The 14479-nt window shown below is 39.3% G+C and overlaps 3 protein-coding genes across 3 annotated transcripts; 2 read left to right on the top strand and 1 right to left on the bottom strand.

Annotated features, from left to right (window-relative positions):
* The first annotated feature begins 1305 nt into the window (after positions 1–1305).
* Positions 1306–5908, top strand: parla (presenilin associated, rhomboid-like a). The gene is made up of 10 exons (XM_029454186.1): positions 1306–1463; positions 2286–2469; positions 2571–2675; positions 2788–2920; positions 3050–3145; positions 3250–3399; positions 3749–3819; positions 3911–4012; positions 4199–4296; positions 5079–5908. The coding sequence occupies exons 1-10, from the start codon at positions 1384–1386 to the stop codon at positions 5203–5205; spliced, it is 1146 nt and encodes a 381-aa protein (XP_029310046.1). The 5' UTR covers positions 1306–1383; the 3' UTR covers positions 5206–5908.
* A 157-nt stretch (positions 5909–6065) lies between these two features.
* On the bottom strand, positions 6066–9417 carry extl2 (exostosin-like glycosyltransferase 2). Its single transcript, XM_029454194.1, is given in 6 exon segments — positions 6066–6390; positions 6550–7000; positions 7126–7241; positions 7431–7523; positions 7619–8072; positions 9057–9417. Coding segments are annotated over 5 exon segments (1068 nt in total). The 5' UTR covers positions 9062–9417; the 3' UTR covers positions 6066–6390; positions 6550–6600.
* LOC115023048 (glyoxal reductase) lies at positions 9101–13919 on the top strand. The gene is made up of 8 exons (XM_029454189.1): positions 9101–9482; positions 9707–9807; positions 10219–10467; positions 10711–10812; positions 10896–10987; positions 11266–11448; positions 11555–11614; positions 12685–13919. Exons 2-8 carry the CDS (start codon positions 9732–9734, stop codon positions 12778–12780), a joined length of 858 nt encoding a protein of 285 aa, XP_029310049.1. The 5' UTR covers positions 9101–9482; positions 9707–9731; the 3' UTR covers positions 12781–13919.
* Positions 13920–14479: the final 560 nt, after the last annotated feature.

Genomic DNA, 14479 nt, shown 5'->3' with positions numbered 1-14479 from the left:
CATGTGTTCTTTACAGTGCTCTCACTCCCTTCATCTTCGCTATCTACCTCTATGCTCAAAGATTTGACATTTATTTATTTATTTTATTTTATTTTAGAAATCTATCTTCAGTGGTGGTCTATATATTGATATCCTTTACTGTCAATACAATAATGGAAAAATACTGTAAAAGTAAAAGTACTCATTATACAGAACTGTCAATTTCCGAGTGAGATATTATTATTATATTACATTATTGGATTAGTATTACTAATGCATTAATTTGTAATTGTATCTGCTCTATATACTGTTTGGTAGTTACATTTACAACAGCAGGACTTGTTCCACAGGTGTTACTGATAACATTAACGATGGCTCAGTCCTATTTAAGTGTCGCAGTAAACCATGACAGTGTGAGAGTGATACAGCATGCATAATAATCAGGACCCTGAAACTGAAGCAGCTACGGGGAATTCAACCATCTCTACTTTTATTATTTACAGCTTTGCTTTGTCAAAATGTGCACTGTGAAAAAAGCACATGCATCATAATTTACAAACTAATCATTATATGTGCATAGTCACAGGCTGTCAAATAACTGCAGTGGCGTAAAAAGTACCCTCCCTCTGAAATGTAGAGGAGGGGAAGTCAAATATGGCATAACATCAAAAGACAAGTATTTGAAAACTGTACTTACCAGTTCAATACTTCAATACTCCACTGTGCCTTCACTGGCTAGACCTCCCGCATCTATAGGATCTGTACTTTAATATGCCACTAGAGAGAAGTGAAGTTCTACCTATGGACACACAAAAAGATGTTATAGTGCCTGCACAAAACCGAGGCATTTCATTTCTGCTGCTACAAATTCTCTCAACAATTATTTCAGAATCAACTTTATTGGTCCAGTATACTTCAGGCATACTAGGAATTTGACGGTTTGGTTTCCAATAGCTCTTAGTGTACTACACAGGGAACAGAAAATGGACAATAACATACATTAGGCCTTTCTGTATACAGGTTACATTATTACTGTTTACTGTGTGTACATATTTACAAATAGTGCAAGGGTGCAAAGAAAGCTAAGATAATATTGGATGCGTTATGTTGGCTAATAAGTTTATGTCGAGTACCTTTACATGTATGTACAATATGTACAACCTGCTTAGACTTATGTTTTAATAAATTATGTACATGACATTGCATTTGTATTAACCAATTAAATAGTTAAGTTATTTTTATTATATTAAACAACATCCTCCCTCCACCGCCTCCTAAAAAGTGCTCTTTGTTACACCAAGAGCTCTTTAGCGTAAGTCAGAAGTCGGACCTTTTCAACTAGACGATGAACGCAGCATTAGCTCCAGCAATGGGACGGGCTTCCGGCGGGAGGTCATCACAAACATGGCGTGGAGAGGATGTGTAATGAAATTGGCCAAAACAGAGTTAATCAGATCCACCAACACTACTTCACGAAGCTCCAGGTGAGCAGATGTAAATGAGTTTGTCGAGAATAACATTGGCAGGACGTGTGTGCATGTGTTTGTCTCTCGACCAGCAGATTACCTAACTGTTCCCGCTGTCATTGTAAAGAGATCCTGAAAACAACTGTATTTCATTTGTTTACAGAAAAAACGTACAAGACCAGCACCGTCCGTGTTATCTGTAGCAGCATAAATAATGTCCCACCTTTCCCACTACCTAATGTTTACCCTAATACATATATAGCCTAGTAAATACATTGCTGTGTTTTGGACCAATAGGGATAGCACATTTAAAGTTAGGTCATGGGGGCTAATTTCCTGAGCCTGCATGCTCCTCACCGAGAATAGCTACAATTGTAGATCGTACACAGATGGTGCTTTACTTGATTTATCAGGGGTGTTGATCAACACTATTGTACAATATAATACTGGTTAACTGTGTCATTCTTTTCCCTTGCAATATATTGATTCTAGCTTCTCGGTTATGAAGGTTTGATGCTTTTCTTTGTCTTATGTGATAGTAAGCTACATATGTTTTAGACTGTAAATCAGGCAACTTGCAGACATGACTTGAGGCTGTAGAAAATTGTGACTGGCATTTTTGACCTTTTTAAAAACGAATTAATGAATATTTGAATTAGTTTCAGCCCTACAAACTGTTAAATCAACATCTCAAGAATATTTGAATATTACTAGCGTTTTCACTTCAGGGCTGTTATGTTGTTTTCCCTAATATCAGACAGGTGTTCATGTTATTTGTGTATTTATCAAAGCTCTCTGTAAATTAGGTTTTAATACTGTGTCTGCACGTTTTTTTGTCAGACTGAACCCTCACAGCCAACAGAGGTGCAGTTTCCGTCAAGAAGCCAAAAGGCCTGATACAAAGAAAGGAAATGTCACCCAAGAAACAAAAGTTTCACCCTCTGAGGCTGGCCCACTGGGTCCCCCGCCTCCTCCCAAAGTCCCCAGGCCGACACTCTTCAAACCGCTGATGTTCACAGTCGGGGTAGGTCCTCCCATTTTTAACTAAAACGAGGAAATAGAGGCATGCAGTACTGAGGTTTGGGACACTATGATTGCTTTGGTTGTTGTCTGACTCCATATCAGTTTACAGGCTGCTCCTTTGCTGCTGCAGCCATTCTGCAATATGAGACCCTGAAGTCAAGAGTTGGGACTGCTAAAGATGAAGAAGAGTCCGAAAAATTGTTACAGGTGAGGTTTGAATGATACAAACTGCTGGCTCTCTCATCCCCTGCTGTCAAATGTATATAACTAACTAGTAGGCTGCTTACAGTGATTGAGTGAACCATTCATATATTATCAGGGGTCTCAGGACATGACGTATTGGCATAACTGGTGGAACCAACTGTCAGGCTTCCAGCGACAACTCCTCCTCCTGATGTCCATGGTGGATGACTTCTGGAGCAGCCTCACAGAGGGACAGAAGACTGTCACCGGTAACTTATTTTGCAGACACGGACTCATTTTGTCCCTGTGTTTCTTCAGATTGGATGGTTCGCATCAATGTGTTTAATATATCCCACAATTCTTCATAGTCAGAAGCTTTCCTTATTACTGTTTTCCAGGCATCATTGCAGTGAATGCTGTAGTCCTGTGTTGCTGGCGGATCCCTGCAATGCAAAGAAGCATGATTAAGTACTTCACGTCCAACCCAGCCTCCAGTGAGTATGCGTGTTCTATTAAATAAATAATACAAAGTGCTTACAATAGGACAGTAAAGGCAATGCTTTTCTTGCATGTGTAAAATGTTTCTGTCCCCCACCAGAAACACAGTGCCTTCCCATGGTCCTGTCTTGCTTCAGCCACTATTCCATTGTCCACATGGTGGCCAACATGTATGTCCTGTGGACATTCTCATCAGGCATCGTCTCTCTCTTAGGGAAGGAGCAGTTTCTTGCATTCTACCTGTCTGCCGGTGAGTCAAGTAAAGAATAGGACCGGGGTCTGATAACATTGAATATAGATTATAAATCCAGTATGAAACAGCGTTGAATTTATCAATGCTGAGTTATAAATAACTTCATTTTTAAGACATACAATTAATTGACTGACATTTAAAAAACTAAAAAGGCAAACTGTACAGATTACATATTTGCTGTTTAGCTCCATAACTTTCTGACTTTCATTGGACTAAATAGTTGTGAAACTTAACACATTTTTGTATTTTCCCAGTGACTGAATGGGAACTTAACCTACGAAAGGGATGAATTCCGTTTATTTTGGAGAAGAAAGAGTGACATCTCGATCATAATTTGTATTTTCAGGTGTGATTTCCACTATGGTCAGCTACATTTGTAAAGCTGCCACTGGACGTTTCCATCCATCATTAGGAGCGGTAAGATGTTTGTTAAAATCTTCATACAGCAGTAACAAGCAAGAAGTACAACATTTCTAATCTTTTGAACTGTATTTCGTTTGATCCATAGTCAGGTGCAGTGATGGCAGTACTGGCCGCAGTCTGTGCAAAGGTGCCAGAGGCCAAACTAGGCATCATCTTCCTCCCCATGATTACTTTCACAGCAGGAAATGTAAGTGACACTGTGTGTGTGTGTGTGTGTGTGTGTGTGTGTGTGTGTGTGTGTGTGTGTGTGTGTGTGTGTGTGTGTGTGTGTGTGTGTGTGTGTGTCTGTGTCTGTGTCTGTGTGTGTGTGTGTGTTTCGCTGCAGCCGCACTTTGTGTGTAACTTTGTGTTCCTGTCATTGGTCTGCCTTTAGGCTCTGAAAGCACTCATTGCCATAGATACAGCAGGTCTCATACTGGGATGGCGGCTGTTTGACCACGCAGCGCACCTTGGCGGAGCCCTCTTTGGAGTGTGAGTAGCCAATGTTCCTTTTACATTGAAAAGAATAATAAACAAAAATGTACAGATAATGTAAATAATAAATGATCGGCCGTGGCCATTAATACAGAAGTGTTTTATATTGGAGAAGAATGTCCTCGAGTCTTTCTTTTATCCTCAAAATGCATCGGATGCAGTTAAGAGACAAAGTTTGGGGTTAGGTCCAAATTGTAGGAAATACAGGGAAAGAGTAAAAGAAGTCTTGTAGCTGAAGTTCGGAGTGCATTGTTAAAAGCAGGCGAGAAAGCCATTTCACCACAAGGTCCATAGTCCAGGAGTTTTTGATCATATCAAATCGTCTTCATCGGCTCAAAAGCAGAGGTTTAAAGTCCTTTAATTGCTCAGAAGGAAATTAATTTGGAAGATCTGTAACTTGGACAAACTCCATCTACTTATGTTTTCATCAGCAGATAGTAATGTTTTCTTTTCAAAACCTAGGTTACAAAGGAATAAAAAGTAATGAGGACAGCATATGCATTACAATAGAAGAAAAATATGTAGCACAATAAAAGCAAACAATTAAAAGCATCACAATTCAATCTCATCCGACTCCCAGCAGAAGTGTTCCACAGCCTGGGACCCAGGGCAGCAAAGAGCCCCACAATATAACATGTTCTTGTTGTTGCAGGAACGTCAGCTTTCTGCTACTTAGTGGTGTAAATATTTTCATAGGATGTTAGTGTATTATGTGGTTTGGTAGTATATTGTCCTGCAGTCAGTAAATTTGAAACGTCTCTGTGTATCTTGTTCTACAGATGGTATGTGGCATATGGTCACAAACTCATTTGGAAGAAGAGGGAGCCTCTTGTGAAGCTGTGGCATGAAATACGTTCTCCAGGTGCCGGTGGATCCAGGCCAGGAGGTGGACCTGGACCACAATGAGATCCCTCGGATCCTTTTTTTAGAAAGAACTGGAGATGATTTAATAGTGATTTAATTTAATGATATTCAGAGACTTGAAAAAACCAGTGAGACCTCACACCTGGTGTTGCAATCCAAGTGTTTACTGTGTAGACTGATAACATGTGCTGCAATACAAGTAACCTCTTCAAGCTACACAAGGAAAATATCATTCTACCTCTTAAAAATCCAAAGATGTTGGACCTTCAGCCTTCATGTCCACTTTTTTTACTGTTCATATTATTAAAAGCAATTGTATAAGACTGGACAGAAAAACTGAGTCCTGATGCAATTCAGTGATTGAATAATTTGCTGAATTCAATGTAAAACATACAGTCCTCTGGGCTGGTCTTATGTTTAATAGCTAATTCTGTTTTTCAGAAATATGATGCCTCAGTATGTTAGTAAGTCAGCTTGAAAGCCCTGAAAACTAAGGTGGGGTTTTGCCAAAAAAAGAACTTGAGCAAGGACACCACCCACTGCTGGATTTTGCAGCATCTTCAATCATTCATTACATCTCAGGATCTTGAACTCAGTTTCCAGACTTCAACTGTTATTAACTTCTATTATAATTATGAATTCATCCAGAGCTTCTGTTCAGAGAAAACATTTTGGCTTTATTTAACTTGAACACGTGATGGTCTTACAAGCTTTCACACATTGTTTAAAAAAAAAAAAAAAAAAAGATTGTCCACGCATGCATAGTGCTGTACATTAAGCTTATGTTAATAAGAATGTACATAATACCAGCAGTAATATTATATTCACACTGGTTGGTACTCTTTTGGCCAAAAATTACATAATAATACCTACATCTGACATTCATTTCAAATTTGAGTGATTGTAAAACAAGCTCACCAGAAAAGTGACTTGTTCCATAAACAACTATAAATGTAGTAAAAACCAAAATTGGAAGGAGACTGCATCAGAGCTGTAACTCATGGTTACAAACAAGGCAAATTGTCAAAGCAGATCTAAGACTGACACCTGCTGGCTATAAAATAAGTTCCCTACAATCCACAGAGTAGTTCATACTGAAGGAAAGGCAGCTTTGGTATCAAGGTACAGATTCATTTATCAAATATGGACGTTCCATCAGACTGGGCCATGGGTAGAAAATCCTGATAGTCCAAAATCCATGATAGTCCTGCAGATGAAATGACGAAACTGCTCGGAATAAAATAAAAATACAACAGATAAACTTTACAAAATGTGATTTGTTTTGTAAACTTGAAAAGCTTTGATCTATGAAATGTGATCTTCCTACACCTGCAGGTAGCAACAGTGTTGACCTAAACAAGTGTTATTAATCAAACACAGACTTACGACTGTTACTCGAGTTTGTCTTCTTTCAATCCAAAACAGTGTGGCAGCTCCTCAGCCTCTACTCTTGTGATTGGCATAGCTGGGGAAGCCAAACTGGGAGACCATCAGGTTGGAGAAGCAGAGAGGCATGAAGCCATAGATCTGTGTCAGCTTGTTCAGACAGTAGGATCTCTGAAGAAGGTGTTCAGGGCGATGCCACATACCCTGGTACCCACTGCTGGCATCCTTCTCTAGGTTGCGGAGGTCCACAGGTTTGACAAAGACCCCAGAGGGTTTGTTAATGCTGCCTGTAGAGTGTTTCCTCAAATAAAGAGCTACAGCAAAGTTCATGGCAATGTCGTCACAATTCTGTGTTTCATCCACAAGCGAATGCACTGCTTCAGGTTGATCCCGAAAGAGCTGCAGGTAGCGGCGGTGGAAGAAGGCAGCACCAACTAACACCATGGAGTATCTGCAGTTAGTGGATCGAGATAAATCAGTATTTCACGGCAAAGTAAGACCAAACCATACAAGCGGCCAAATAAGATGCATTGTATTTGGAGCTTGAGAATGACAAAAAAGAAAAGTACAACTTACTTGTCACCTCCAGCTGTTTCTGGGTCCTGCAGTTCAAAGCTGCCATAACTGTACACTCCCCCTGGTGTTGAGACATGTTTCCGTGGGATGAACCCAACAATCTGGTCTGGAAATTGCTGCAGATTAGAACCAAAGACAAAATAATTTATGCTGCACCTGCTTATGTCAATTACATTGTGTATGGTGCAGTATGACATGATGCTGATGCATTTTTATGTATATAATAAATAATCAGGTTAACACAAATGTAATTTAGATTAAAAATGTTAATCACTGTCATCTACATTGTCCTTGAAGTTTATTACCTTCCAGACAGAGAACGCAAAACTGATGTCAGGAACGCTGACCAGGGTGTCGTCATCCAGCATCAGCACAGCTAAGGATCAAAGCAAAACACCCTTTTAAAAAGAAATTTAACAGGCCCAACATATAGGTCAATATAACAATATTTAATAGCCCCAACGCAAAACAATATGCATGATGATAGATATACTGACCATTCAGTTTCAATCTCAGGGAATGGTTGTAGTCTGTTGCGCATGTGATTGACAGTCTGCTCCTTGAAGACCACAGGGACCGGATGAGGCTCCAAAGAGTTCCATAACTTTAGGGGTGTCTGCTCCCCAATGTTGTTCCAAACTATAATAATCTTCTGAAGATGAGGCACTGCCTGGTAATGGTTTAGAAGTTTGAGCAAAATGTCAGTGCGGTTGTAAGTTTGGATGATGATGGTAAACCTCTGCTTCTCCTCTGTATTGTCACCATGGTGGCCCTGAGAAGGAGTCTCCTTTTGTGCTGTTGCCCTGCGTAGCACTCCCAGGACACCAACGCCTCTTTGGTCCTCAGCAGGGGGCAGCAGAGCGGTCAGGGCTGCACCGACTAGGAGTAGCAGCAGGATTGGCCAAACCAAATAGGCTCGCCGAAGCCCCATGCAGCACCGGGGGACCCTACATGATAGGAGGCACACAGATAGGCAATACGTCCCATTACAACGTCATCCAGGTTGTGTCTCTCCCAGTACATGCAGACATTTGGTATGTAGGTGTGCTTATAATTATTTATAAAGTTACATACAGTAGCACATATTTTACTTACTGACTTATTTATTTCAATACCCAATTATCAATTCACAGTGGAGACGATGGTCTTAAGCATTCACTATTTCTACATAATAACATGTAACACAAAACAATTGATGCTTAAATAAATGATTCAAAATCAACAAATATTTGCACAAAATTGAAAAAGGCTGTTCTCTGAATAAAAAAACAAACCAACCTATCTACCCTACAAACTTCAAAGTAGGTTTATGTTCAGATGCATTCGGCTCTCCTCTTCTTTGCTCTCCTCTCATTTTGTTCTACTAACTGGGGTTGAAGATATCCCAGAGCACCAGCATTTTATATAGATTCAACAAGCTATATTAAGCACATGCTATGAGACAGATGTGTGTATGTGTGCAACTGCAATATATTTGTGTGGAAACACTTTCGCTGGATTGATCATAAGGATTAAATGTCCACGTGAGGCGTTCAGAACACACTGGGTCTATCAGAAAGTAATTAAAGGTTAACACGATTGTTGATTAAAGATAGCTGGAGCAATCTAAAATAATAATAATCACAAGGTTTATTTTCTTTAAGTGAGTCCCAGAATAGTTTTCCTTGAAGGGTCCAGAACATCTGCCTACACCGCTGTATTTACTGAATTTGTGCTGTACGCAAAACAAATTAAATGTCAGTTTACCCAAGAACTACCTTATTGTTGTATGATGAAACCTTTAATGTATGTTTAACAGAGTGTTCTTAGGTCAGTATTATTTCTGTAACGCCATACGTTGAATGTACCATGCTGCCACATGATAAAGCTATTTATTTGCATTAAACACAGTAGAAGTAATGTTTTATTTATTTCCATAACTCAAAACTCACCTCATTTTGTTGGCAAAGCACACAGTCTGTTTGCTTTACATGGTCGCCATGTTGGCCACCAAAGAGCCTGAAAGAAAAGCGCTCTAACAAGCTAACATTAGCCGTAACGTGGTATGTGTGGAGGTCCCAGCTGAAATAAATGACCGGCTGTGTTGTTCAAAAACCTGAAAACCTACTTGAGCGATTTATTTGAGTCTGTATGTTTACATTTTCTACGTTACAGTGTTGTAAATCAGTCTTCACTCACGTGAGAATAGTTCGTACCCTTTGGAAACCGACGCCATATTTGTTGTGCTTAACTAACGGATTACCCATAGGCGTGAATGTAATGTCATTTGATTTTCCGTTGGAGGCACACCTCCACCCACTCCAGAGATGCTAACGACGTTGGGTTGGAAGTTTGGAAAGAAGCGAAAACACACTTCGGTAATAACTTCACAGAAACTTGCAAATTCATACTGCTTGCAGCCATTGACTGTATACAATGTCTTTCAATAAGGCTGCGTGTCATTAGTGGTGCAGTGCTTGGATAGTTTGTAAAGAGTATGTTTACTAAGTATTTTTGGAAAGTGGTGGGTGCTCGTAAAGCTAGGACACATATTTTACTTTACCGTCAGTAGAGCAAAGTATAACCCTTCTTTGTAATTCAGGTTGCTCAGCACTGCCCAGAGGAACATGACTTTCGCACCAGCGCAGAGCTGTCGTACTGTCCCACTTTCCAATGGTTTGCAGATTCCAATATTTGGATTAGGTGCGTTTTACTTTAGTAAATAGCCTACTGGACGTGTCTCATGACGCAAATACAAAACACAACAATGCACACACATTGTATGATCTTTTACATATATGTTTAACCTTTTTTCTTGATGTTTGATTTATTATTATTCTATTTTTTTTTTTTAATATGCCATAATGGGAGGAAACCCTAATGGAAAAGATGACAAACATTCCCACACAGAGTAAATTCTGTTCTCCTAAAATACTAAAAAGCAATCAAATTACGCTCTTTTTTTTCTCCTTCTGATCTATATTTTTGATGACAATTGTCTGAATATAGTGTACGTGTTGATACAGTGCTCCCAAACAAAAGAACTATTGAATTGAGCTGACATTTCTTTTGACTGCCTATATTTAGTCTGTTCTCTCTCTCTCTGTATACCAGGCACATCACATGACGGTGGATACTCTCATGATACCATTGTGTATGCACTCACTGAGTGTGGTGTTCGCCACATCGACACAGCGAAATACTATGGCTGCGAGGAGAAACTGGGCAACGCTATCGCAGAAAGTGGGATTCCACGAAGTGATCTGTGGGTCACCAACAAACTGTGGCCAGCAGACTACGGATACAACGCTGCAAAGAAGGCGTGCCTTGACTCCTGCTCACAGATGGGGGTGAAATATTTTGGTATGTGTTGTGATTGCTAAAAGAGATGTTAAACAGAAACTACAGTTTTCTGTGTTATCATTGCAGTACCACCCATCTTCTTTTTTTAACCTGTGATGAGAGATGTACAAACTTTTTCTAACAATGATTCTTCTTTGCTTCTTTATTATCATGGCTGTCTTCATTCACCAACATCTTATGCAGTTTGTTGTCCTCCTCTCTTTTGTAGTCGTTCATTAAATCATCACCTGCCCACCGTTTCAGATCTGTACCTGATGCACTGGCCAGAGTCATCGCGACCTGGTTGCTCTAACAGGAAGGTGAGAGCTGAGACCTGGAGAGCTTTGGAGGAACTGTATAAAGAAGGTACAGAACATGGAAGATCATGTCAGAAACACAATAAGTATGTAATAAGTGACTACAGCCAGCATCATTGTTTGTCACTATAGGGGTGTGCTGTGCTATTGGAGTGAGCAACTTTATGGTCCACCACCTGGAAGAATTAAAGGAAGACTGTCGTGTCGTACCACATGTTAACCAGGTAGTTTTTTCCTCAATTAGATTGAATGTGTTGGTTTTTCAGCTCATGGGGGGGGGTTATTCCCCTTTCTCGCCTCAATAACTTACACCGTACAGCACCTGAATCTTTTAGAGTGCAATTTACACAAAACCCTCCACAAATGATTCAATAATATACATTGGTTTACCAACATGATCGTAATGAGTTATGTAGTTTTAAACATAATTCCCTGCTGTTTATCACAGTGTTGGAGTATAACTGAACTGCCTACATACAGTAACTTGCATATGACCCACCAGGTGGAGTATCATCCTTTTCAGCAGCCCCATCACCTGATGGAGTACTGTCGTCAGGAGGGAATTGTGTTTGAAGGCTACTCTCCTTTGGCCAAGGGTCAAGTCCTCAGCAACCCGACTATTCTTCAGATAGCAGAAAAGTACAGACACACACCTGCTCAGATCTGCATCCGCTGGAGTATTCAGGTTGTCACATTGTTCAGATATTGCCTGCACTAAGTTAAAGTGGCCTTACACATAATGTCTCTATTATTTTTACCCACAATGCTGTGGTTTCTCTTCTTTTCGTCAGAATGGAGTGGTGACAATACCAAAATCCACCAAAAAGGAGAGGATTCAAGAAAACTGTCAAGTGAGTTAAAAATGCATTACAGAGTTTTTTACTTTATAGTAAAACTATATCTTATAAATTAAGAAAGGTTAAGGAAGATTAATTACATTGTGATAAACCAATCAAGCAGGCATGATGACACGCATCTCACTTTCACTGAGTTCAATCTTTTAGCCAACTTCAGCCCTGATGATAACTACCAAATATTCATTCATTTTCATAATATGAATCATTCAAATGCCAGTTTGTTTACATAATGCCGTTGTTGTACAGGTACAAAAGTAATTATTTTGCGCATATGAAATGCTAGAGGGAGTTTCTTCACAGTCTGGGATATATATATATCAATGATTGGCAACAACATTGATTTTGATTGTTTGTGTAGTGTCAGATTTAATCAAATAAAATAAAATAACTCCCCCTCTCTAACTGTTATAAAAATACTATATATAAAAATTATTTTCCACTTTCACTGAATACATTTTTTAAGCAGCACCAGAAATATTTATTCCTTTGCAGAATGTTAACCCTTTATGTGCCCGTTTGTTTAGGTGATGACACTGTTGACAAAAACACAAACACAAAAATGTAATTATTTCCTGTACACTAACTGCTAAGGGGGATTTTTCCCCAGTCTGGGAATATGTTAATGATCAGCGACACCATTGCTTTAGATGCATTGCATCAAACACTGTAGTGCTTACAAATACAGCAGCTATAACCCTGGTGGAAACCAAGAAAAAAGCATTTATGTTCCAAATCTGGTGGAATAGTAGAAAACTACAATATTGTCCCGAGTGATGCATAAGGGAAAAGTATAGATGGATTAAAATTGTAGTGACGCATGGGCAGCCCCTTCACGCTGACATGTCTCCATTAATGCATGTCTATAACGTCCTGTTTGTGCATGTGTGTGTATTTCGGGCCTGTGAGTGTGTAATGTGTAAAATAATAACAGCAGAGTAGGCAGTTAGGCAATCAGAAGCCATATCTTACTAATATTCTCTATTGTCACAACTATTAATTATAAAATGTCACTTGTTACCTCTTCCTCCTCCTCCTCCTCTACATCTCCTCTCTCACACACATAGGTGTTTGGGTTTCACCTGGAGGAGTCGGACATGGCTGCTTTGGGAAGCTTTCACGATGGAAGACATGTGACTTGGGATCCAACAAATGTGGAGTAACAATATGTAAGAAAACTCAAGAGTGCGTTTGTCTGGGAACTAGTCTTGTCAATAAACAATTGACTCAAGAACTAACATTGAGATTTTAATAAGATATTAGTACTTTGTTCATTAGCAGTGTGTCATTCTTTGTTAGCTAACCAATGTAACTGTAGAGTAGTTGTGCTAGTATTGACATTAGTAGTTTTGTCATCTCAGATTATAACTAAATGATCACAGTGTAGACCTCCATAGATTCTTCTGGTTCCACCACCACCACACACAGCATCACAGGTCCGGGCACCTCACACTGAGGAACACAAGGCAGAATTTTGACCCGCATCAGATAACTCTTCACCATGATGATGATTACTAGTATGAGTGAGCGGCTTTTGGGTAAATCCGTCCTTTCATGCTCTTTTCTTGGTGCTAAACTGTTCACTCCTAAAGTCTTAAAACAAAAAGTCAGTAGGCCAATAGTATGTCATAAAAAAGGACAACGGCAGAGTGCAGTGTATCATTTGCTATGCGAAGATGGTGATTGGCTGCATTCTGCCGTGCCTCCAGGAACTGTACGCCTCCAGTTACGTGAGCAGGCAGGAAAGATTGTAGCTGACACACCCCTGACACAAACCTTTTGGAACACCCCCCTCTGGCAATAGGGGGTCTATCAGGACCAAAACCTCACGCCACAAAAACTGTTTCCCCCCCCCCCCCCTGGAACTGGCCTCATCAATAAGGCCAGGGCCCCCCACTGACATGGACTCCTATCCCCCGTCATAGAGACGTTACATTAACGTCTTCACATGCGTCTATATGCGTTACATTAATGCACATTTTCGGGACTATATCTCTGTACATTGCATATTCTTGAATACTTCTTACTGTGAACCTTTGCATTCCTTGGACAATTTGCACATTTTTGCAGAGCTCTTCTCAAGACAGCACAGCTCTTCCGTTTTTAATTCAGATGTATTGCAACATAGTTTTGAATAGATTTTTCTCCCGTCTATATTTACAGTATTTCATATTCTTATTGAATTCTTCTATTTTTATGTTTCTTGATTTTTGCAATACTTGCTTTAATTTTGATTCCTATTACTACGTTTGTTATGCACCAAAGCAAATTCCTTGGCAATAAACAGGATTCTAAAAAATCATTGTATAGTGTGTCGAAGTGTCATAAAGATATCATAGTATGTTATGTCACGAAAGTCAGTATAGTATGTCAAAGTCATAAAGTTGTACTATAGAATGTCAGAAAATAATGAAAAAAGTCCTATTTTAGTATATTAAAACAAATCAGTGTTATAAAGACAGGCTTCGTGTACACTTTACATTTCAAAATTAATTTTCAGATTTAAATTAACTTTTTCAAACCATATCTGATTAGCAATAAATAAATAAATGGTTTTAAAATCCAAATTTAAATGTTACATTCTGACTATGTATTCGGTTATGTTGCCAAATAATTGCCAGAAGACTGTAGCTAGGTAATGTAGCTCATACAGTACAAATCAAATAACACCAAAGCCAGACAAAGTTAATGAACAGCATTTTATTCAAGCTGCAATGCTAAAACAGTTCATCGTTATTCAGTTTGTCATATAAATTTAAATAACTGTACACATTCAACCCCTACAGAGACAGAAGGGTTGTTCGTGTACCAGGGAACTAGAAAAGATAACTGAAGTCCATTGACTTTGCGTCGCACACCTCA

Source organism: Cottoperca gobio, chromosome 17, assembly GCF_900634415.1.
Source record: "Cottoperca gobio chromosome 17, fCotGob3.1, whole genome shotgun sequence".
NCBI classification, from domain to species: domain Eukaryota; kingdom Metazoa; phylum Chordata; class Actinopteri; order Perciformes; family Bovichtidae; genus Cottoperca; species Cottoperca gobio.
Note: the sequence above shows the minus strand (reverse complement) of the source record. Positions and strands in the feature narration are given on the sequence as shown.